The sequence below is a fragment of the Fusarium solani genome, assembly GCF_023522795.1.
Source record: "Fusarium solani strain SB1 chromosome Unknown bctg00000007, whole genome shotgun sequence".
Taxonomy (NCBI): domain Eukaryota; kingdom Fungi; phylum Ascomycota; class Sordariomycetes; order Hypocreales; family Nectriaceae; genus Fusarium; species Fusarium solani.
Genome location: NW_027072150.1, coordinates 1,343,608 through 1,364,846, shown reverse-complemented (window position 1 = coordinate 1,364,846; position 21,239 = coordinate 1,343,608). Strand labels below are relative to the sequence as shown.

The following is a 21,239-nucleotide window of genomic DNA, read 5'->3' as shown; positions in this document are numbered from 1 at the left end:
AATGACTGTTGTTCAGACCGATCATATCAAAGATCGCCATGGAATTTTACATTCACCATCACTTCCGAGTCACCTCAGTGACGGCATCTCCAAGAAGAGGAGCTTCCGCCCCGACTCTGCAGTCCGCGTTGCAGCCTGAAATCAATAAAAAAATGTCTTTTAGTGATGTCATTTTAATAAAGGTTCAATCTCTGTACACATCTTGTTCGTTGGAGGATTCGTTTGCAACGCGGCCTCAGACTGCCGTCAGCCGCCCAGGCTTGTCCTCGCACTTTCATAATGTCCGACCCGCGCGCGAACATCGTTTGTAATCTACGATCGGCATTAGGCGACGAGAGACGGATGAATAACCTAGAGCCTTGACAAAGCAATCCTCGGACTTGAACGCGATTGGCCCATTATGCGCAAGCTGACGCACTTGTCAGCCACTCCCACTGGCCGAGCTGCGTGGCTTATCCCGCGCAGCGTTGCGACGGCCGAGATGTAGCCTTAAGTCCGTCAGCATAGTGAACATCGCCGTGGAGCGCCGTGGGCTTGGCAATATCATGATGCATATATAGAGAGTGCCTTGAATTGTTGTTCAAGATTTAATAACAACATCCAGCATCAAACAACAGACAAGAACATCAGCATAGACCACCAACTCAGTCCTCCAAACTCAACCCAAACCTCATCATGGCCACCTATCTGATCACTCAAGCCACCGGCAAGCAGAGCCAATACATCACCGAGCACCTTCTCGCGACCGGTGCCAAGATCCACGCCGTCGTGCGAAACCCCGACAAGCTTCCTGCGGTTCTTCAGCGCCCTGGAGTCAAGATCTTCAAGGGCGAAAGCACCGACTTTGAAGCCGTCTTTCAGGCTGCACAGGGTTGCAAGGGAGCTTTCCTCAACACTTTCCCTATTCCTGGTCTGGAGACTCAGCAAGCCAAGACCATTGCCGAAGCATGCAAAAAGGCAGGCGTAGAGACTGTCGTCGCATCGACCTCTTTCTTGACCGGTGATAAGGAGATCTGGGATGACAAGGAATCCGAAGAAATTGGCACCCGCTCTTACTATCAGTCCAAGCACGAAGTCGAAGAGGTTGTCCGCAACGCCGGCTTCAAATACTACACCATTATTCGCCCGGGTTTCATCCACTTCGACTTCCTTCTACCCAACGTCTATGGCAACTTTCCCGCGCTACCAGCCAAGGGAGAACTTGATCACGCCTACAACGACAATGCTACCATGATCTACACCGATGCCAACGACATTGGCAAATACGCCACGGCTGCCTTCCAGAACCCCGAAAAGTTCAACGGCCAAGCGATCCAACTCGGCAAGAGCAACTTGACCCTAGAAGAGACGCGCAAGATCCTCATCAAGATCACCGGAAGGGAGGTTACCTCAAGGAGGCGCACTCCGGGAGAGGTTGAGGCGGCAAAGGCTGCAGTCCCGGCTCAGAAGTTCAATCTTTGGGCCAACATCAGGGATTTTAGCCCTGCTGCAGCCGAAGCGAAGGAATTGGAGGCCAAGTTCGGTATTACATTCACTACTTTGGAGGAGGCTTTGCAGAGGGACAAGGCTCAGCTCCTCAAGTGTATTCCCGCCTAGGGTGCTCTCTGGAAGGGCACGAGCAACCCTGGTCTTGATCTTAAGTCCTACTTGGGTACGTGTCACGGTATTGGCTCCAATGTGTTTATCTAATCATTATTTAACAATTGTTTATCCACCACTGTTTTCACCCACCCTTTTTGACATGAGCTTTCCCAGAAACCATGCGAGGGCCCAAGACTTTGAGCACAGTCCCCGATCAAGTATTGCCTTCCAGGTGACTATTTAATGAACGAAAAAAAACCTAAAAGACTTTTTTCTATACCTATTGCTGCCTAGATTGGCTCTCTTTGTCCTCTTCATGCTGGCTTTGTGGGTGGTGCAGTAGTCGACAACTCCCCTTTCGAGAGCTATTCCCCTCCTCGGGTTGTGATTCCTCACCTCACATGGCCGAACGACATCAAAGTCATAGATGTCGACCACTTAATCCAAGAGGCCACGGAATATCGCCTACACACTAGTAAATAATGTCAACTCTTCGTGATAGACATCAGTACTCAGGCTGATAGGAGCAGAAACGAATGGGGCTGATCCTCAAGCCGACTGGAAATAGCAGTAAGTCTGAAAGAGTCGGTATGTGAGAAGAGGGCTTTCCTCTCAGTGAGGGCGAGAAAAAGACCTTTTCCAGTGACTGTAAGCGTTACAACACCATATCAGGAACAGGAGATATCATGGTTCAGCTCGTTCAAACAACTATGTCGCGAAGGAAGAGAAATATGCAGCACGGGTAGGCTACTACAAAAATTACAAGAAACATAATTCAATACAAAACTGTTCAAGTGCACTATGCATCTTAATAAAGAAGGTGAGTTTCAACTTTGTCGCCGTCTTCTTCGTTCGTCGGCTACCTTTGTCCGTCTCCTCCTCATCCTGACCACCGCCTTCCCCCAGGATAGCCTCATGACACCACGCATTCCCTATTGGGCTCTCCAGGGGCCAATCTTGAGTAGTTCTCAAGGCTATGCTCTAGGCGAAACAGCCCACGAAAGTTGGCCTGGCGGAGAAGCTTGCAATCTGGCTCATGCTCTCTTCTTTGGCAGGACTATCGAACAGTTAGCAAATCTCAAGATCAATTTTTTTTAGATATGGTGTCTCATACCTCACCGCAGTACCGGAAGCAGCGACATCCCTTGCATACCCGTAGTGCGTCTGATTCCTTGCTGCAGCCATGGCAGCGTCTCTTCCCCTCAACATGGGATGTGTAGAACCGCACTCTGTCACTCAAATAGAGTAACTCCTCAAGTTCGATAGGTAGTATCTGTTTCAAATCAACGTTAGCATAACCATGAGAAAGTTTCATCAGGGGTTGTAATGCAGGAGTACCTTGAAAACATCGAGCTTGTCAACGACAATCCCAGGTAGCCCGTCCATGCTTTCGTCCTTGACGGGGAAGAGAATCAAGATAGTATGCCCTTGCTTTACCATCGAGCGGTCGAACGTGTCGTCAAATTCCGAGGTGCGGAGCAAGACTGGCACCTTTTTCCAGTTCTTGTCCTCGACAGTAACTTTCAGGTCGCCGTCACCCTCGTCCACGTCGAGAATGTCGGCCAAGAGAGCCCAATACTTCTTTGGCTAACAGTTGAACGCATCTGTAGCCTCAAAGAACTCGGTGCTAGCTTCGTGTTCTCCAGGAAGATCGTTGAGGCAGGGAAAGGTTGATGTGCACCGCAGGTCAGCGAACTGCAACTCACGAGGTTTGTCCCTTCGCCACAGCCAAAGCTCAAAGTCGGGGGTCGGAAATCCTCTTGGGGCGTCTTCGATATTAGACTTCCACTTTTCTGTATGTTTATGATCCAGGTGTATATAAGGGTGGTAGGACAACTGCTCCAGCCTCTTAACCATCGCACTGTCATTTCCTTCCACAGTTCTTCGGCTATGCAGCGCCCTGTCAGCAAAGACCTTGGCCCTGGCTTGATCTCCATGAGATATGGCAGTCAGAAAGGCGTCGTAGTAGGCCTTGGGGATGCTTACATCGCGAATGCCCTCGTTGATCATGAGACTCAACATTTTATGCACCTTGTGGAGGTTGTCAAGGGGGTTTAAAACATGAGCCATCGTACTGGTGACTTCATTCTTGAGCCTCTGAATCTCCTCCAGTCTAGTGTCACTCAACTTCCGCTTGGTGACGGGCAGGGAGCAGAGAGAGCATAGACATCGAAAGCGACAGTTGGCCTGAAGGGAGGCCTGCCTGGTCTTGTAGCATGCCCGTTTCTTCAAATAGCTTATGGTGATCTCTTCTCCTTCTTCAATGTCCCAACACGCGTGGAAAGTTAGTTTTTCGATCGATTCGTTCCAGGTCTCCTGCGCGTTTGGGTGACAGCTATGATTGAACCGGGATGCCTGCATGAAGACGCCGCTTGTAGATGAACTCGGGCCCAAAGGAAGAGCATTCGTCAAAGCGATACCAAACTCGTCGCTTTCTTCTGGATACGAGTCCCACAACTCGAGATAAGCCTTTTTATAGTTCGGGGGAAAGGCGGCAAGCTTGGCAGCAATCGACACCCGAAGTTGATATTTGGTGGCCTGAGGTTGATCGACAGAGACAGCGTCTCGGGGCAGCCGGACAAGTGGCGCCTCAGAGAGAATGCGGGTGCCTTTGGGGATCTTGCTGGCTGCGACAATACCATAGCCCTTGCCGGGCACGAGCCGAATCGCGTACACAGAGTTCTCATACAGCAATTCCTCCATTTTTGTGTCCTGTCCGAAAGAACTGTCGAGTAAGCAGTTTATTTGCTTAGGTCAGGTTCGTGGAGTTGATGAGAAGAGTTTACTTTCAACAGGGAGAACCACCAAAGTGGGAAGATGTGGTTGATTCTTCATTCTTATGCACTAGGTACAGGAGAACCAAGCAAGTATTTTGGTTCTTGTCCTCACACAAATTCTTTGTTCTGTACTGAGCAGTATATCGACTCTAAACAGAGCATCGGTCACAATAATGAAGAACATGTTAGTACGGCTCGGGATCAAAACTCAATCCTAAAACAGCAATCCTTTATTCTTCACCACCTAAGCAGACACAGGCGCGGTGCTTGGGTAGAAATCTCCAAGCGCAGCCATTTTGATCGTCACACATAAACATTTGTCTAAACATCTAATAGTATGCTATTTAATGAGCCAACGCTGCCTCTAGTGGGCGTGCAGCTCAAACCAGTGAGCGCCAAAAAGAACGGCGTCAACCGTTGTGTAAGTAATATGTACACGTAAAAATTCACATCCCGCCCTTTCAACTAGACTTGTACGCATAAAACTCCCACTCAATGCAGCCGTACTCGCTATTGTCAATGTACTTGCCACCCAGAGTCTCACCGCTGCCAACCACGTCGCAGCTGGCGAGGGTGCCGAGGGCCTTTGTGCAGTACTCTTGCCACTGGGAAGAGTCCATGGTTGTCTCGTCCTTACAGCCGTCTTGGTTGATGTTGACGCGACTGACCCTGTATGTCACCTCGACGTCGTAGTCGAGGAGACTGTAGAAGCGTGCCTCGGAGTTGTTGGGGTCGACGGGCGAGTACTGACACATGCCCTCGATGACCTTGTCCTGTTCGCTTCTGGGGAACTTGACAATGTCCGTTTCGGCATCTTCGGGATCGTAGTAACAGCGGCAATCCTTGTCATCTCCCTCCCCGTCCTCAAGCTTGGGAGGGTCGTTGGGGCAAGTGGGCTGCGAAGAGCCACCATCGTCGTCGTCATCGGGGTTACCAGCGGTTCCCTTTTCAGCCCAGAGCTTCCAGTCAACGCAGCCGTACTCGCCGTTGTCAATGTAGTGACCACCTCTGCTTCTGTCCTTGTTACTGAGCACGTCGCAATTTGTAAGGACCTTCAGAGCGTCACGGCAGTAGTCGTCCAGGTAGAATGGATTAGGGCCATTGTCGCAGCCCTCTTGATCGACATTTGCGCGTGTAACCTCCATGTAGATTGTGATACCTTCATCCTCAATTGGAAACTCGGCTCTCTCAGCTCCTTCAATGCGGTCTCCGTTACAGAAGTGCTCGATAGCATCGGCTTGAACCTTGGTGGGGAATGAGACTTCATCGGAATCGTCACCATCGGCCTCGTAGGAGCAGCGGCAATCTTCATCATCTCCTTCTCCGGCCTTGAGGGTGGGCACAACGGTGGCACACGTCTCGGCAGGATCTGTGTTGGTCGGCTTGGTGACTTCGAGGCACGAGCAAACTCCAGCGACAGTTAAGGGGTTCAACTTGACGCAGACAGGGTCGTTGCCATTCTCACACTTGATATCGCAATCGCTGTCCTCCATACAGGAAGCTCCTTCTGTGGTAGCCGCGGGCAATTCCTCGGTCGTCGTAGTGGCCGTGGCCGTGGCCCGTCCGAAGCTGATGCAGGAAGTCGACGTCACACACAAGCCGCCCAGACACTGGGGGATCTCGGTGCTAGATATGCAGTTGAAGATGCCAGTGAGGGTAGGGAGGGGAGGCAAGGTAAGGTCTCCAGAGGCTGTCTCGGAGGCCGACGACGTCTCGGTAGAGGTCTCTGAAGCTGATGTCTCGGATGAAGTCGTGTCCTCACGGTCAGGGTTGTCCAGAGGACACTCCTCTCTCTTCTGGTTCCCCTCTCGGACCAGAAGCTGCGAAGTGGCGGGGCCCCATTTGTCCTTTCGCCCATCAATAGGACCACCTTCAAACCAAGCTCGCCACTCGGCCCATCCTCTACATGTCTTTGCTGGGTGGTATTGGATCAGGGCCTTTCCGCGAGCGGTTGTCTGGCCAACGTCACCAAGCATGTCGATCTGCTCCTCCAAGGGCAATAGTCCCCTTTGACGTCGCTCCTCGAGCGCATTATTAAGTACCATCGGCGCGTAGGGGATCGTCTCGATGGGAACATTCTGGCCCAAGATCGTTCTGATATCATTCTTGAGTAGATCGATGAGAGTACCATAATAGAGGCCCCTATCTGGTCTAGGATTGAACCTGTTGTTTTCCAACTGTAGATCCGTAAAGTAGGGGTGGAAAGTGACATCGAATCGAGGCCATGGCCGGGAGTAAGGGGCCATGATATAGACACGAGTGCCCACCTCCACCGCAGCTTCGTCATTATCTCCAAACACGACACCCTCATCACCGTTGTGGGGACTTGCTATCATTTCAGCGAGAGCAAACGGGTGGTACAGGTCACCTCTCCCGTGGCCAAAATGGAGGCTGGGCAACGCGCCGTCGAGATAGGCCTGGTGGTTGTCGAATGTGTTCTCCCAGATATGACTAGCCCACGCACCACGTTCTGATACCACGACGATGGCTGTACATCCCCACAGACCTTGGACAGCAAGACTGGCTGTTTTGTTCCCGAACAGGATGTAGTTGGACGTGGTGGCGTCAGGTGGATCGAGGGGGAACCAGACCAGTTGAGGCGTGAATGTGCCAGGGTTAAAGCGGTTCTGGTACGCATCACGGACCATGGTGATAACAAGCTGCTTCTGCCTGTCCGGTAAGGTACCCTGAAAGTCGCTGGGTTCGATCCATTCTCCCTTGCTTGGGTCTCCACGCTTGGTCAGGTTAGAGACAAACTCCTCATCCAAGGACCTCTTCTGAGGGAACGAGGCACATGCTGCTGCGCCGCATATCTCGGGTCCACAGGTCGGTTGCGTGTCCTCATCCTCAGTAGCCGTCGTGGTGGTTGTGGTTGCTGAGTTGGTGACGCTGCAGCCTGTGATGGTTGTCCAAGCAGTGGTGGAGCATCCGGTGGCAGGGTCGGTGCCGGTTCCTGTTGAGAGTCAGTTTTCGTTTGTTGAATATAAGGCTGTGATTGCCGTCTCCTCTACTGACCTGTGACAGAGCAAAAGACACTCTCATATGTAGCGACGACCGAGGTGGTGCAAGATGAAACCTCATCAGTTGAGCTGGGATCATCGTCGTCATCATCATCGTCATCATCATCGTCGTCGTTGTTATCATCAGAGCAGTCTCCAATCTTGGCTCCAAAGATCTCGACACAGAATTCAGGGGTATCGATCTTGACGTTGGGAGGGCAACCCCAGCAGACCTCAGGAGGACCTCCAGTGGGGATGATGACTGTTTATCTCAGTTAGTCATGAATCGATATATAGTCAGTGACACCTACTTGGAACAACAGTCTCGTGGTCACTTCCAGGAGAAGTAGTTGTGATCATAATAGGGGTGGTGTATGTGGTATCGACAGGGGAGAGGGTGGCTCCAGGAGGCAGCGTGGTAAACGTCGGGATATCCGTCGATGTACCCTCTGGCGGCTGGGTGGTAGGACCTTCATTGGGGTTGGTAGAAGGAGCCCCAGGAGCCTCTGTGGTCTGGTCTCCTGGGCTGGCGGTAGTGGGCACTCCAGTAGGCTCGGTGGTAACCTCTCCTTGGGTGTTGGTTGTGGGCTCACTAGTAGGCTCGGAAACACCGCTGGACTCGGATGATTCCCCAGACGCCGTAGTCTCTGTAGCAGCGGAGCCACTGGTAGTGAGGGGAATAGTGTTGCCGTTCTCATCAGTAGTAACAGGCACCGTGTTTCCAGCCTCGTCCGTAGTAGCAGGAACAGTGTTTCCAGCTTCATTGGTTGTAACAGGAACTGTGTTTCCAGCTTCGTCTGTAGTGACAGGAATAGTGTTCCCGGCCTCATCTGTGGTGGCGGTAACCGTATTTCCCGCTTCATCAGTAGTGACGGGCACCGTGTTGCCAGCCTCATCAGTGGTAACAGGGATTGTATTGCCGGCTTCATCGGTGGTGACCGGGACAGTATTGCCCGCCTCGTCTGTAGTAACGGGGATGGTGTTTCCAGCCCCATCTGTCGTAACTGGAATAGTATTGCCAGCTTCATCAGTGGTAACTGGGATTGTGTTTCCGGCCTCGTCAGTAGTAACAGGCACCGTATTCCCGGCTTCATCTGTAGTGGCAGGAACAGTGTTACCAGCCTCATCCGTGGTGACGGGAAGGGTGTTGCTGTTGGTCGGGACCGGGATCGTATTGCCTGCCTCATCGGTCGTCACTGGGACCGTATTTCCGGCCTCATCAGTTGTGACAGGGACAGTGTTGCCCGCTTCGGCTGTTGTAACTGGTACCGTGTTTCCAGCTTCATCAGTGGTCACTGGGCGGGTGTTGGCATCGGTCGGGATCGGGATGGTGTTTCCGGCCTCGTCAGTAGTCACTGGAACGGTATTTCCAGCCTCATCCGTCGTGACAGCAGTGTTGCCACTCTCGGTGTTGGCAGGGACAGTGTTACCGGCTTCATCAGTCGTGACTGGGATGGTATTGCCCGCCTCATCGGTAGTGACAGGGATAGGGTTGCCGGCAGTATCAGTCGAAATGGGAGTTCCGGGCTCATCAGTGATAGGAATAGTGTTGCCCGCTTCATCAGTAGTGACAGGGACACCAGTAGCGTCGGTGACAGGAATGGTATTGCCAGCTTCGTCGGTCGTGACAGCGGGAACAGTGTTGCCAGCTTCATCAGTGGTGACCGGGATGGTGTTTCCAGCCTCATCGGTGGTAACAGGACGTCCAGTGGCATCGGTGACGGGGATAGTGTTGCCAGCTTCATCGGTGGTCACAGCAGGAGCCGTGTTGCCGGCGTCGTCAGTGGTAACAGGAATCGTGTTACCAGCCTCATCTGTAGTAACGGGTCGACCGGTAGCATCGGTGACGGGTACAGTGTTGCCAGCCTCGTCTGTGGTGACAGGAACTCCGGTGGCATCGGTGTTGACGGGAACAGTGTTTCCGGCTTCATCCGTAGTGACGGGACGTCCAGTAGCATCTGTGTGGACGGGGATCGTGTTGCCGGCCCCGTCAGTCGTCACTGGGATAGTGTTGCCAGCCTCGTCAGTTGTGTGGTCTCCAGGAGTGCCAGCACTGGTACCTTGTCCAGGCACATCAGTAGACTGGTTCGAGGTAGCAGTCTAGGATGGGTAGGTCAGCCTATGACTCGATTGGCGCAATGGATTTGGTGATATCAACTAGGAGAACATGACAAAAGGGCAACTCACAGTCGAATCTTCAGATGTAGCGGTTGTGATGCAAACACCATACTGGTTCACATAACCGTACTTGCAGCCATCAGGTGGGCCATACGGGCCAGTGGTCTGGGCTTCGGGGAGCGTAGTGGAAGGCTTATTAGGCCGGCAAACAGCTGCGTTTGCAAGGCCGAGGGCCAGGGCCAGCGGCAGAAAACGAAGTGCCACCATGATGGTAGGCGAAGAAAAGAATGACGTCTCACGGGGGAGGGAATTGCGGTGATGATTTGCTCAAAGGCTGCGAGACCATACCTACTATATAGCCTCCTGTTCTCGACTCGAGGCAACATATCGCGAGTGGCTCCGCCCCCATCCTTCGTTCTCCAGCTTCAACCCTGTCGCCGGCATGATGAGGGATTAACGGCCTACCAACCGGCATCCTATCACTAGGCATGGGAGAAAGTGGCCTGCGCAGTAGCTGAGGATTAGTTACACAGAGCATCCTGCACCCGCTACATTACAGGACGAACGCTGCTACAGATTACCAGCAGCTGATTGGCGTGTTGGTTGTGCGCAAACTCAAGGTTAAGCACTGGCTCTAAACTCGGAGGGAACAGGGCTTGGCCTGGGCCGCTTACGAGCTGGAGCTGCAGTTGAATCCTCCCTGCACAGCCTTTTTTTACCCTTAATCTTTTGCCAACATGCTATGTTGTTGGCGCTAGCAATTCAGTTGCAGCATTGGGTTGTTTGTGAGTGGTCGGCCCGAGCCATACCTTGTTCTGCGGACTGCCGTCGGCTGTAAGCGAGCGGATGCCCGTCAACGGTGTCTGTTAATGCCGATGGAAGGAATTTAGAAGTTCAAGGATTATTTCTAGTTGTCGCCAGATTTACTCAAGTTTCGGTCTAGTCTCTTTGACGGTCCGGGGGCTGATCATTTGACAACGTGCCATTGACGGCGGGCGCACCCTCCAGACTTCATTAAACGCGCCGATCATCCAGAGAAGATCATGTTTCCAGTTGAAAGTATGGCATGTCGGCAAACGTTAAACAGGCTGTGCAGGCAGGCAGTTCGCGAGGGTTGGACAAGCTGATTTGCTGCGTTTCACAGGAACAGGCAGATTCTCCCCTCTCATCAAAGATGGATCATCTCAAAAGAAGATGTTTCAAGTTGAATGTCGCAAAGCATGCCCAGAAGAGGTTAAACAATGTTTGTAGGGCAGTGCTGACCGCATGCTTGTGGACCTCAGCAAACTCTGAGCAGGGAACAGGTGATTTTTGCATGAATGTGAATATGCAGGTACTGGGTGAATCTGGGCCTAGGGCGTTTCAGATGCGACATGGCCAATGCCAAATATCCAGGGTTCAACCCGTCTCATCGCTCTAGCCACTGCATGCGCATACTTAACACGGCCGACAACGCAGACACTGCCTTTACCTCTTCAGCTCTTCCTCCGTAATTGCAACCCAGATTGACCCTACATTACCTCCGAAGGCCCTGTCACTGTCTCCGCCCCCAACTGGTCTATCCGAAACACCACCATGGAGGACCTCGGCAACATCCGTGAGCACATCGCCAGGATGGAGCTGGCAAATGCCAACCGGCGCCGTGCGGAGAGGGAGATAGCCGCATACCCGCCCCGGCCAGGCTTGGCATCTCAAGACGATGACCTTCCGGCACTGCCGCCTCGCCTGCCCAGGCCCGAGTACTCCACCAACGCCAGTGTCATCACCCAGACAGACCCGCGGGAGTTGGGATTTTACGTTGCATGCGCACAAGGTTGGCTGCCCCAGGTCGAATCCTATCTTGAAGAGTGCAACCCGACCCAGGCAGTGCGCCAATACGGTCTTGAGAGAGCTTCCTTTGCAAATCAGCCCGACGTCGCACTCTGCCTGTTGAAGCATGGGACCATCTTGCACGACAATGTCTTTCTACGATCCTGGACCGACCCGCCGAAGTATGCGGGTGGTCGCGGAAATGTGGTGACCCTCTTTGACAAAGGCAGAGAAGTCTCGATACTACTGCTCGAGGTGTTTATCGAGTTTGGCTGGCATCCAAATCAGCTGTGGACCGGATTCTCTTGGATGGACAACAACCGCTTGGTCAGTCCAATCATTGAAAGCCTCGGAAACAGACCTCTCCTCACGTTCCTACTATCCCACGGCGCAGATCCCATGATCAGTCACCACAACGTCGGCATAGGAGACTCGAAGCCCTTGAACCGCCGCGCCTCCAGCAAAGTGCTTGGCTATGCCATTCTCACAGGGGACCCCACACTGGTAGCCCTGCTTGTGGCTCACGGTGCGGATCCCGCGTATGCAATGCCGTTACATGAGCTGGTCAAATGGAAGGGAGGGGCCGGTACCACAGCCTTTTCCGTGCGCCGCCCCATGGCTGAGTTCATTCTGTCCTCCGGGATGGCAGGCGTCAATGACATCAAGAAGGTTCCCTTCCTCGACATGACTCGACCAGCGAGGATGGAGAATCTGACACCGTTTGCGTTTGCATGCGCAGGGCAGGATTGGGAGTATGCAGAGTGGCTGTTGGAGCACGGAGCTGATCCCGACTTGTTGAATGGCAGGGCTTTCGAGCCCACGTACTTCTCGAAGCCGCACGATGGGCCGAATGATCCCCAGGTTGTGAGGGACTTGGTCGACAGGCTCAGGGCAAGAAGAGAGGGCTCGTAGATCACCAAATTAGAGGTGAATCCTGGGGGCTGAACAATGATCCTGGAGGATGATATTAAACCGCAATATATGAGAATGTTATCACGAAGCGCATGAGGCTGTCGATCTGCTCAGCCTTCCAGCCCGCTCCTTCGAGGCAGACATGAGGCCAGCCCGGAAGGATGCGGTTTGTGGGGGAGATCACGGAGGATGGAGGACGATAATCGGCATGTGGGGACGGTGGAAAAGGCCTGTTGCTGAAAGAAGCAGGCGGAAGGGCAATGCAGAATTCCACGTGACTGCTACGTCATTCGAATGTGAGAGAGACGCCTGACACGTGCAAAGGCACGTGCAGCAGCACGTTGCTCCCCGGCCTGAATAGTGAATGATGTCATCGCCTACTCTTTCCGAGACCGGAGACCAACGATCATAAGAATCACGAGAGAGTCACCAGGAGAATGTCTGATCGTGTCAGTTTTGGTGGTAACTATTTTTCTTTCGAATCTATGTCGATTATCGACGTTCAAGCGCATTATCTCCATATCCACGGGTCAAGAATCGATTTTGGACTTTGAACCAGCTGGACGGTGCAAGTGCTGTTTGGTGATGTGGTTGTAAGTTGACTTTTGAGGATTAGATTCATGATCAGAATATAGGGCCACCATAGCGTTGACCTCTAGAAACACTTTTCTAAGCTTTCAAGTCTATTGGTCTACTTGTTAGATGTTTTCAACCGATTCTCAATTGCCAATTCTGACAATAAATTGTGTTCTCATTCAGCTCCCGGGTAGGGGAGTCTTTCTCAACACTCACACGTGATGCTTGCCCCTTTTGCCAGCACTGACCATTACATAGTAGAGAGACGAATAAGACGCAATAGAAGACTTCGAGTGATATTTAATCGTCAAACACCTTGAGGAGGATCGTGTTGTTGTTTGTAAACTGTTGTCTCTGGTATCACCATTCTTGATGAAGCGTATTTCCCAAGCGTCTCAAGTTGTACGGATGAAATTGAACCGATATGCAATTGCAGAGTTTAACCAGTCCATCGAAAGAAGGCAGCAACAAGCTCACTTGGCCACGGAGGGTGGAGAAAAGCTTCAAGGTACTGGTACTTGTCCCTCTTCAATCTGATGTTTTGTCTTGGGCAACACAAATGCATAAAATCTTGCATAGCCGCTTTATGCAGCATAACGAATAATGCATAGTGCCAGCCATACCCGCTTCACAAATCCAGCCTCTTGTCTGTTAAGACCAGTGAGTCCTTCATCAGGCTCTCTTCAAGAGACGTGGCTAGCTGACCACGCACGAGTGGAAGAGTAGTCATGTTACTCGTCACCGAGAAGTAGACCGTGATGGGTACGATCAGCGATGATCTACTTGTGCCCCAACATCTGTCTGCATTGGTTAGTAGCCGCGGCCAGAGACGCCTGACTCAAGGCATCGCCCCTGTCCTCGCCCCAAGAATTGGGCTATTGGGCAACCTCCCAATGAGTGAAACAGCCCAGAAAACGGGCTCGGCACCGATCCTGCACTTCGTCATCGATTATGTGGTCGCGTTAGGTGGCTCACTGAGACATCCAATAGCCACCAGTATCAGCTGTCTCCATCGTCGTGTATGATGTAGTATCAATCACAAAAAGCTGGTACGGTGAGGCTAGCTGTGCCTGCGGCCTCAACGAGACCACATGATGTCTCAGACATGGGAGTATGAGTGGTGGGGAGGTCTCCAAGGGGCTGGCTTTGCTCTCTCGCTGCACGTCTTGGGCTGCGCGTCTCCTCATGAGGCATTGATTAACGCATTCAAGCTTCTTACAGCCCTAAAGGGAACATGAGACGATAGTTTATTCATGTATAATGGCGATCATATAACATCCATCTGTCGGCTGGCGGAGCCGGCGGTAGAGGACAGATTCATGATAGGTGACTAGGTCGCTGGCTTTTGCCCGGCATATCGGCTGTTATTGACGATCCCAAAGTTGGCAACGCTGGCCCCGACGGCCCGCGGGAATGCCAGCTTTTTAGCTCCCTCTCCCCAGGAACGCGCGCGTATCCCCAATATTTGACCAAGTTTAATCCCCTTGCAAGTGGAGTCGGGGGCGAGGATGAGAGGCCACGAGTCGTCCTGCAAAGCAACTGTGGCTTGCAGGGCGCGGGCCGACCCTCGCGCTGGTCTCATTTTTTCTCATCTGCTGCGCGCGAGGTGAGGCGACTTGACGAGGAAAACTGGCCTTTGCTGACGATGTGGCTGAAGGGGATCCTGTTGGGGAATGTCACTGAGAATCCACCTGCTGCTTGATTTCCTTGAATTCTACCTTGAATTTTCTGACCTGTATCTGCAGCCTCGTGTAGCTGTGTGGCAATCCAAATAACTGCCGGTGGAGGTGGCTGGCTTGAGGACCCCCTATTCTCACTTAGTTGCGAATCTGAATGCTATGTCCGTCTAATAGCCGACTTCATCCCCTCTCAGCAAGGAGGTTTCACCCGTCAACTTGGTTCCGATCGTCTGATATTTTGTAGATGACAAGGAAATGCTGAGGATCCGAGGAACGACGTTGATACCCGAGGAGGCTCAAATATTCGTATAACTGACTATGCATCTTCCTTGGCAGGGCTACATGCCATCCAACACTCGAGTCAGCACCCTGGCCATGTTTAATATTACTTGTTTGTTGGTTCTTGGTCAGAGAAATGGACTCTCTCCGCTGCGGAGCGGATGTCGGGGCGATCACTGCATCGTGAGCGGGTCTAATAGAAGGTCTGCATCAGCAGCGCCTTACTGGGAGTGAGCAGCCAATGGGAACGTTTACTCCTGGGTATTTCCAGCTTCACGAGTGGATTCTATTCACCTGCGTAATGGCGATCACTCTCATCAAGGAAAAGGGAGAGGATCGTGGAATCAAGAACGTCGCTTGAGGCGGCATCGTATGGATTTGGAGGCCATCGTCGACTATAAAGATGAGGTCTTCCCTCGATCTCTCTCTCATTCCAGCCATCACACTCACCAACAAACAACGACAACAACGACACTTTCAACACAAACAACTCTTCTTTCAAGCCTTCTTCCAACCCCCAAACAACCACCAAAATTAAGTTCACCATCGTCGCCTCTGCCCTCGCCATGGCTGTCTCTGCTTGTGCCACTGGCACTGGCGGCGGCAGCACTGGCGGTTCTTGCAACGCCAACACCAAGCAGGTCTGCTGCAACGGCCTCCTCAACTGCGCTGTCCAGGTCCTCGGCAAGAACTGCGACGGCAGTGCCTACTGCTGCAAGACTGACGCCCCTGTCGTTAGTGCCCCCTTTTCCTCAGAAAGTAAGTCGATACTAACCAAACTGCCTAGGGCGCTCTTGTCAACGTTGCCCTTCTCAACTGTGTCGACCTTTTGTAGAGGGTTTCTTCCGGGAATCAACAGTACCAGGCGTCTGCAGTACGCCAAGCGGAGGACATTGGGATGAAAAATTGATTGAGGGTTGGCCTGGAACTGAGGAACAAACAGTATCAGTTTAGACAAATACCACTCTCATGCCACTAAGCTCGTGTTCTGGTGATACTTAAAGGAACCAAACTTCCTAAGCTTCGTCTGCCTACGGACTCTGAGCTTCTGCACTGCCTCCCGCGACGCCAATGATGCTCTCAAGTGAATACAGCCAAAAAATGGATGCCTGGCTAGAACAGTCTGTCAGTATAGGCCAGAGTCGGGGCGGCCTTTGTCTAGCTACGGGACCCGGTATGTGGGATTGGTGGAGGCTGGCTGTAGGAGGGGAATGTGGATGGCCACCTCTCCTGGCCAATAGAATCGGAGTGTCAGAGGGATCTGATGAACAGTTTGGGGCATTGAGGCTCTGCATAGTAGTAGTCATGGATCTGGCTCTTTCGAACTGACCCTCCACTCTTGTGATTGTACTGCGAACGATGCCTTCACCAGATATAAAGGTAGGAGAACTTAGTGAGCCCAGGAATCTCACAAGCAGTCTAGAGAGGAGCCCGCCATGAAAGTCTCCTTATTTTTCGTGCTTTTCCGACCACAGAAGCTCCCCTGTTACGCTCAGTTACGTATGATGCGATGCATCTTGTAGTTTCCAGAAAGGTGGTAAGACATCCGTAGTTCCTATTGGTCGTGCAAGCCGCACAGCTGGGGCAGGTCGCATTGCAGACACTCCATCATCCTCTTGAACTCTCAGATCGTAGTGGCGGGATTCTGATCTGGGTCAAGGGTGGGTAGGTAGATTTATTCAGAGAAGATCGGCAATGCAGTTGGTGAGATGCGTCAACTCTATGCCTATGTGTAATTATAATATGCTGTTGGTTCCCCTGATCTGTGCTTGAAAGAATTAGAGTGGCTTGAGGATTGATCTTTGCATGCACAAAAATGAAGAACGAGTGAGCGGCCTCCGCTGGACTGTCGCTGGTCACCCAGTGACCCCAGGTTTGGAAACAGAACTTCTAGAACATGATTTGATGGCTTACCGTGTTTCATGATTGAGGTCTGGTACCATTCTATGTTGATGACAGTATTCTTTGTCATTGAAGCTAATAGCCTGTCTTAGAAACATCATCAAGAACAACAAAAATGATTTGATGAACCCTAAAAGTGATAGTCGTCTGGGACACGTAGAGCATTCATTCTCTTGACGTCCGGCAAGGCATTTCAGTGTCAGCGGCTGGAAATGAATTCCCTCAGATGACTCAAGCTCTGCAACTGATGCCTTTATTCAAAGGTTTTAGCGAAATTAACAAAGCCACATGGGACGCCCTGCCTTGGTATTGTTGGATAAAGATATAAAAGGGATGGGGGCGAGCCCAATCAGAGAGTAGAGAAGCAAACCGGGCTGTCTCTTTTCAGATTATTGCGCCAAGATAAATCAGCCTTCCAATGAGAACTAACCGGAGCCCAAGCCTCTGAAACGGCACGTATCAGCTAGTAGAAAAACAACAGCTGAATGATGCTGGTTTAATGATGTATAACATTGCGTGAACCTTGTAGGGCCTAATCCTTGTCTCCGTTCGATAAAGAATACTTTCCCAGTCACACAGTCACCACCACTTCAGAGGTACTCATTATCATATGCAATCACCCATCCTGCGATTTCCCATGCCGTGCCTCAAAAGTCGTTGCGTAGCTCCAGAGCTGGCATTGGTGCCTGTTCTTTGTCTGCAAATTCCTTCTATGCGCTCCTCAGCGCTCTCTCCTTCCATCTCTGTCTTCAACTTGTGAGAATTCATCACATATTTTGCTTCTAAATCTGCTTCTGCGTCTTCTGCGTCTTCATTGTTGTCATGGAGCAGGCTGCCATGGCTGGTGGGCCAAGTCCACTCGACGAGAGCGGTCTCTGCATGCTCTCCTTTGATGAGGGAGGTGTTCGGGGCTTATCCTCACTGTACATCTTGGATCACATCATGAGGAATCTGAACCGTGGACGAGCGTTGGCTGGCCAGCCCGCAAAGAAACCATGCGAAATCTTTGACCTAATCGGGGGAACGAGCACTGGAGGGTAAGAAGGAGAATTTATTCAAAGACGCCCCAGGCTGATACAGGACAGATTGATCGCCATTATGCTGGGCCGACTGGAGATGGACGTGGCTGAATGCATTGCAGCCTACTGCAAGCTTTCCGAATCTGTCTTCAAGGTCAAGAAGCACTGGTCCAGCATCACAATACGAGGGTATATCCAGTCCCGATTCGACACTCAGAAGCTCAGAACTGCGGTTGAGGCAGTCTTGAACGACAAGAACTTGCCCCTAACGACCCTGTTCAATGACAAGGTGGAAAGGGGTTGCAAAGTGTAAGATCCCTCCCCCTAAACTCTTCATAGTATGGTGATGATCCTATCCAAGGTTTGTCTGTGCGACTTCTGTTCATTCTGCGACTACTCGCCGCCTGAGAAGCTACGACACGATCAAGGAGCCCTCTAACAATGCTACCATCGTCGAAGTTGCCATGGCGACGTCCGCCGCAACACCTTCTTCGAGCCCGTTACGATTGATGATATGGTTTACCTCGATGGAGGTCTTGGTGCCAACAACCCAGTTGAGCAAGTGGTTGCAGAGGCGAGATGCATTATAGGCTGCGAAACAGGGGAACTAAAGCCTTTGGTCAAATGCTTGATCTCCATCGGAACGGGCAATCCGGGTATGAAGTCTATCAACAAGAACTTCTTGCGTTTCTTCTCTGAAACTATTGTCAACATCAGCACAGAGACCGAGAAGACGGCCAAGAAATTCGCCCTGGAATGGCGGGACCTGAGCGAGGCCCACCGATACTTTCGCTTCAACGTCGAACAAGGCCTCCAGGATGTCGACCTTTCAGAGTACAAGGAGACCGGAAAGATCAAGGTGGCCACCCAAGAGTACCTCGAGCATGCGGACAGGGAGACTCTAGTGGAGGAGTGCGTCAAGAATCTCAACATGAAGCAAAGTGTGTACATAGACGATTTCTCATGATGGATTATGGCTAATGCGAAGGGGGTAGAGCGTGTCAAAAGAGAACTTGCCGAGAAAACCCAAGTTAGTTGAGAATGCTTCCCATTATTGATGCTCTTTGACTCACATGTCTAGGCTTACGACATTGCGATCCAATCAGCAGCAAACGGCCCCCTGCCACCACCCAAGTACTGTCTCCCATTTACGAAGAACAAGCGTTTTGTTGGCCGCGAAACCATCCTCAAGAAGCTCTCGGATGCCTTCCTCGACGAGGAGCCCTGCAAAAGGGTCGCACTGGCTGGGCTCGGAGGGGTGGGCAAAACCCAGACCGCTCTTGAGTTTGCCTTTTGGGTCCAACATGAGAAGCCAGAGTACTCCATCTTCTGGCTCTCCGCACTGAGTGCTAGCAGTTTTGAGCAAAGCTGCAACACAATCGCCACCGAACTGAACATTTTCCAGCAAGGTCTGGATTCCAAAGCGATTCTGAGAGACTTTCTGAGTCCCAAGAGGTCTGGGCCATGGCTTATCATTGTGGACAACGCTGATGAGAGGGACCTGGTTCTGGGTGGCCCCAATCATTCTTTCAGCATCGATGAACAGCTGCTTCAAAGTCCTGCTGGTCGAATCCTCTTCACCACCCGCTCGAATGAGGTGGCCCTTGAAGTTTCTGACGAAGAGCCACTGGAACTTGACGAAATGAAACCACCAGAAGCCCTGATATTCCTGGGAAAGTCCATCAACAGCAAGCTTCTACTTGCAGATCACTCTGTTGTCTCGGAGCTGTTGGAAGAGCTTACATACCTTCCACTGGCAGTCGCTCAAGCTGCAGCTTATTTGAATAGAAACAAGGCTACGATCACTCAATACCTTGAGCTGCTGCAAGGCACCGAGCAGGGAATGACTTCCCTGCTGAGTCGCGAATTCCATGACCGAACTCGATACCGTGGATCGCAGAACGCTGTGGCAACCACGTGGCGTGTTTCTTTCGACCAAATCCTTGCGCACGACCCAATGGCTGCCAACCTGCTTAGGTTTATCTCGAGAATCGAACCCAAGGATATACCGCTCCCAATGCTTCCCCGAGGAGACTTGGAAGAGGAACTCACGTACTCGGTTGGCACTCTTTGCGCTTATACCTTCTTGGTTCCACGGGAAGGCCAAGAAGTCTATGACATGCATAGTCTTGTGCATTTAGCCACGAAAATTTGGGTATAGAGAAGTGGTTTGTCCTCCGAGACTACCATGGACGCGTACAAGCACCTTGCGGCAGTGCTTCACGCGGGAAGAGGGCAACAGCGATACTGGAGATAGTATATCTCGCATGCGCTCAGGATTCTTTGGTCAGAAGATCGGATTGATATCAAAGAGGCCTTCGTCTTAAGCTGCGAAGTCGGTCTCTATTTACTAAGCGATGGTCGCATGGGGGAGGCAGGTGAATGTTGTCGACAGTCTTGTGATTGGGCGAAGAGGCACTTCCCCGAGTATGACCCCGATCGACTGGAGTTTGAGCGCATGCTTGCCATGATTTATGTCCAAGAGGGGCAGTTGGATAAGTCCATTGAGCTATTGCAACACGTCGTGGCAAAGCACGAAAGATCGCGTTCATTTGAAAAGGATGCCGCTCCACTTCTTCAAGCCCTTCAGAACCTGAGAGCCTTATCTCATATTAGGAAAGATGCGAACGAGACCGCTGGGATCCTACGCAAGATAACGGATGCATTAAGCAAGCTGCCAATTGGCCACCCAGCCCTCGGAAGTTCTTGGCCTTGGCTTGTGGATGCCCTTCTGGCCAATGGACAAGCGTCTGAGGCTTATAAACTCCTACAGAATCTCTATGAAGCAGAAGATGGAACAAAACAGAGCCGAACGTGCCGGCTTATCCGACAGTACTATCTCGGAATTGCTTCCCAGGACCAGGACACAACAGTGATGATCAAGAGACTGGAGTATGAGATTGAGATACTTCAAAAGACAGCGCCATCGAGCGACCAGGACCTACTGTACAAGCGGTTCGCGCTTGAAAAAAATAACGAGCGGGCGTCACACTCATCTTCAGAGGGGGTCGAGCTAGCACAGTACCTGCTCGCCATGGTTGAAAGTGGATGGGTTGCCAATGCTACACTGATGTCGGCAGGGACTGAACTGATGATCGCACGAACGATCAATGGGGATTCGGCCGCTAGAGTAAGGGGATTGGAGGCTACAAGCCCTTCCTGGGGCGAAGATGGCCCCAACGCCCACCTGGAACAACTCGCATTCCAGAATCAAATGGGAGAAGCCTATCTGGAAGACGGACAAACTCTCAGGGCTGTGAGCATTCTGAGACGCACAGCCAAGATCTGGAAGACAGCTGGGGCCCGGGACGGAGATCACCAACTACTTGAAGTGCAGCGCAACCTTGGAATGGCCTACTACACGCTGGGGCACAGACGCAGAGCGGTCAAGCTGCTCGAGCGTGTGGCAGAGTTCCGGATGAAGACTCTTCCTGAGGACAACATGCGGCATGTAAAGACTGAGAAGCTGTTGGGGGTTGTCCGAAAGGAGATGGAGGAGGCAGGGCAACCTGACGGGCGTTGAGTGCTTGAAGATGGCTGTTTTGAAGGGTGATGGTTGCGACGAATAGCGTGGTCAAGGGTTCAGAG

At 51.9% G+C, this 21,239-nt stretch overlaps 5 protein-coding genes across 5 annotated transcripts; 4 read left to right on the top strand and 1 right to left on the bottom strand.

Moving 5' to 3' along the window:
- Nucleotides 1–675: 675 nt before the first annotated feature.
- MRS44_011297 (uncharacterized protein) lies at nucleotides 676–1,596 on the top strand (the record flags this gene model as incomplete). The annotated part of the gene is made up of 1 exon (XM_046279984.1): nucleotides 676–1,596. One exon carries the CDS (start codon nucleotides 676–678, stop codon nucleotides 1,594–1,596), a length of 921 nt encoding a protein of 306 aa, XP_046135002.1.
- A 3,223-nt stretch (nucleotides 1,597–4,819) lies between these two features.
- MRS44_011296 (uncharacterized protein) lies at nucleotides 4,820–9,742 on the bottom strand (the record flags this gene model as incomplete). Its single annotated transcript, XM_065619685.1, has 4 exons — nucleotides 4,820–7,311; nucleotides 7,374–7,619; nucleotides 7,669–9,457; nucleotides 9,545–9,742. 4 exons carry the CDS (start codon nucleotides 9,740–9,742, stop codon nucleotides 4,820–4,822), a joined length of 4,725 nt encoding a protein of 1,574 aa, XP_065475757.1.
- A 1,308-nt stretch (nucleotides 9,743–11,050) lies between these two features.
- On the top strand, nucleotides 11,051–12,196 carry MRS44_011295 (uncharacterized protein; the record flags this gene model as incomplete). Its single annotated transcript, XM_065619684.1, has 1 exon — nucleotides 11,051–12,196. The coding sequence occupies one exon, from the start codon at nucleotides 11,051–11,053 to the stop codon at nucleotides 12,194–12,196; it is 1,146 nt and encodes a 381-aa protein (XP_065475756.1).
- A 3,100-nt stretch (nucleotides 12,197–15,296) lies between these two features.
- On the top strand, nucleotides 15,297–15,565 carry MRS44_011294 (uncharacterized protein; the record flags this gene model as incomplete). The annotated part of the gene is made up of 2 exons (XM_046280992.2): nucleotides 15,297–15,464; nucleotides 15,518–15,565. 2 exons carry the CDS (start codon nucleotides 15,297–15,299, stop codon nucleotides 15,563–15,565), a joined length of 216 nt encoding a protein of 71 aa, XP_046135006.2.
- Nucleotides 15,566–17,454: 1,889 nt separating this feature from the next.
- Nucleotides 17,455–21,174, top strand: MRS44_011293 (uncharacterized protein; the record flags this gene model as incomplete). Its single annotated transcript, XM_065619683.1, has 6 exons — nucleotides 17,455–17,669; nucleotides 17,718–17,960; nucleotides 18,111–18,592; nucleotides 18,647–18,681; nucleotides 18,733–19,703; nucleotides 19,929–21,174. 6 exons carry the CDS (start codon nucleotides 17,455–17,457, stop codon nucleotides 21,172–21,174), a joined length of 3,192 nt encoding a protein of 1,063 aa, XP_065475755.1.
- Between the last annotated feature and the right edge of the window lie 65 nt (nucleotides 21,175–21,239).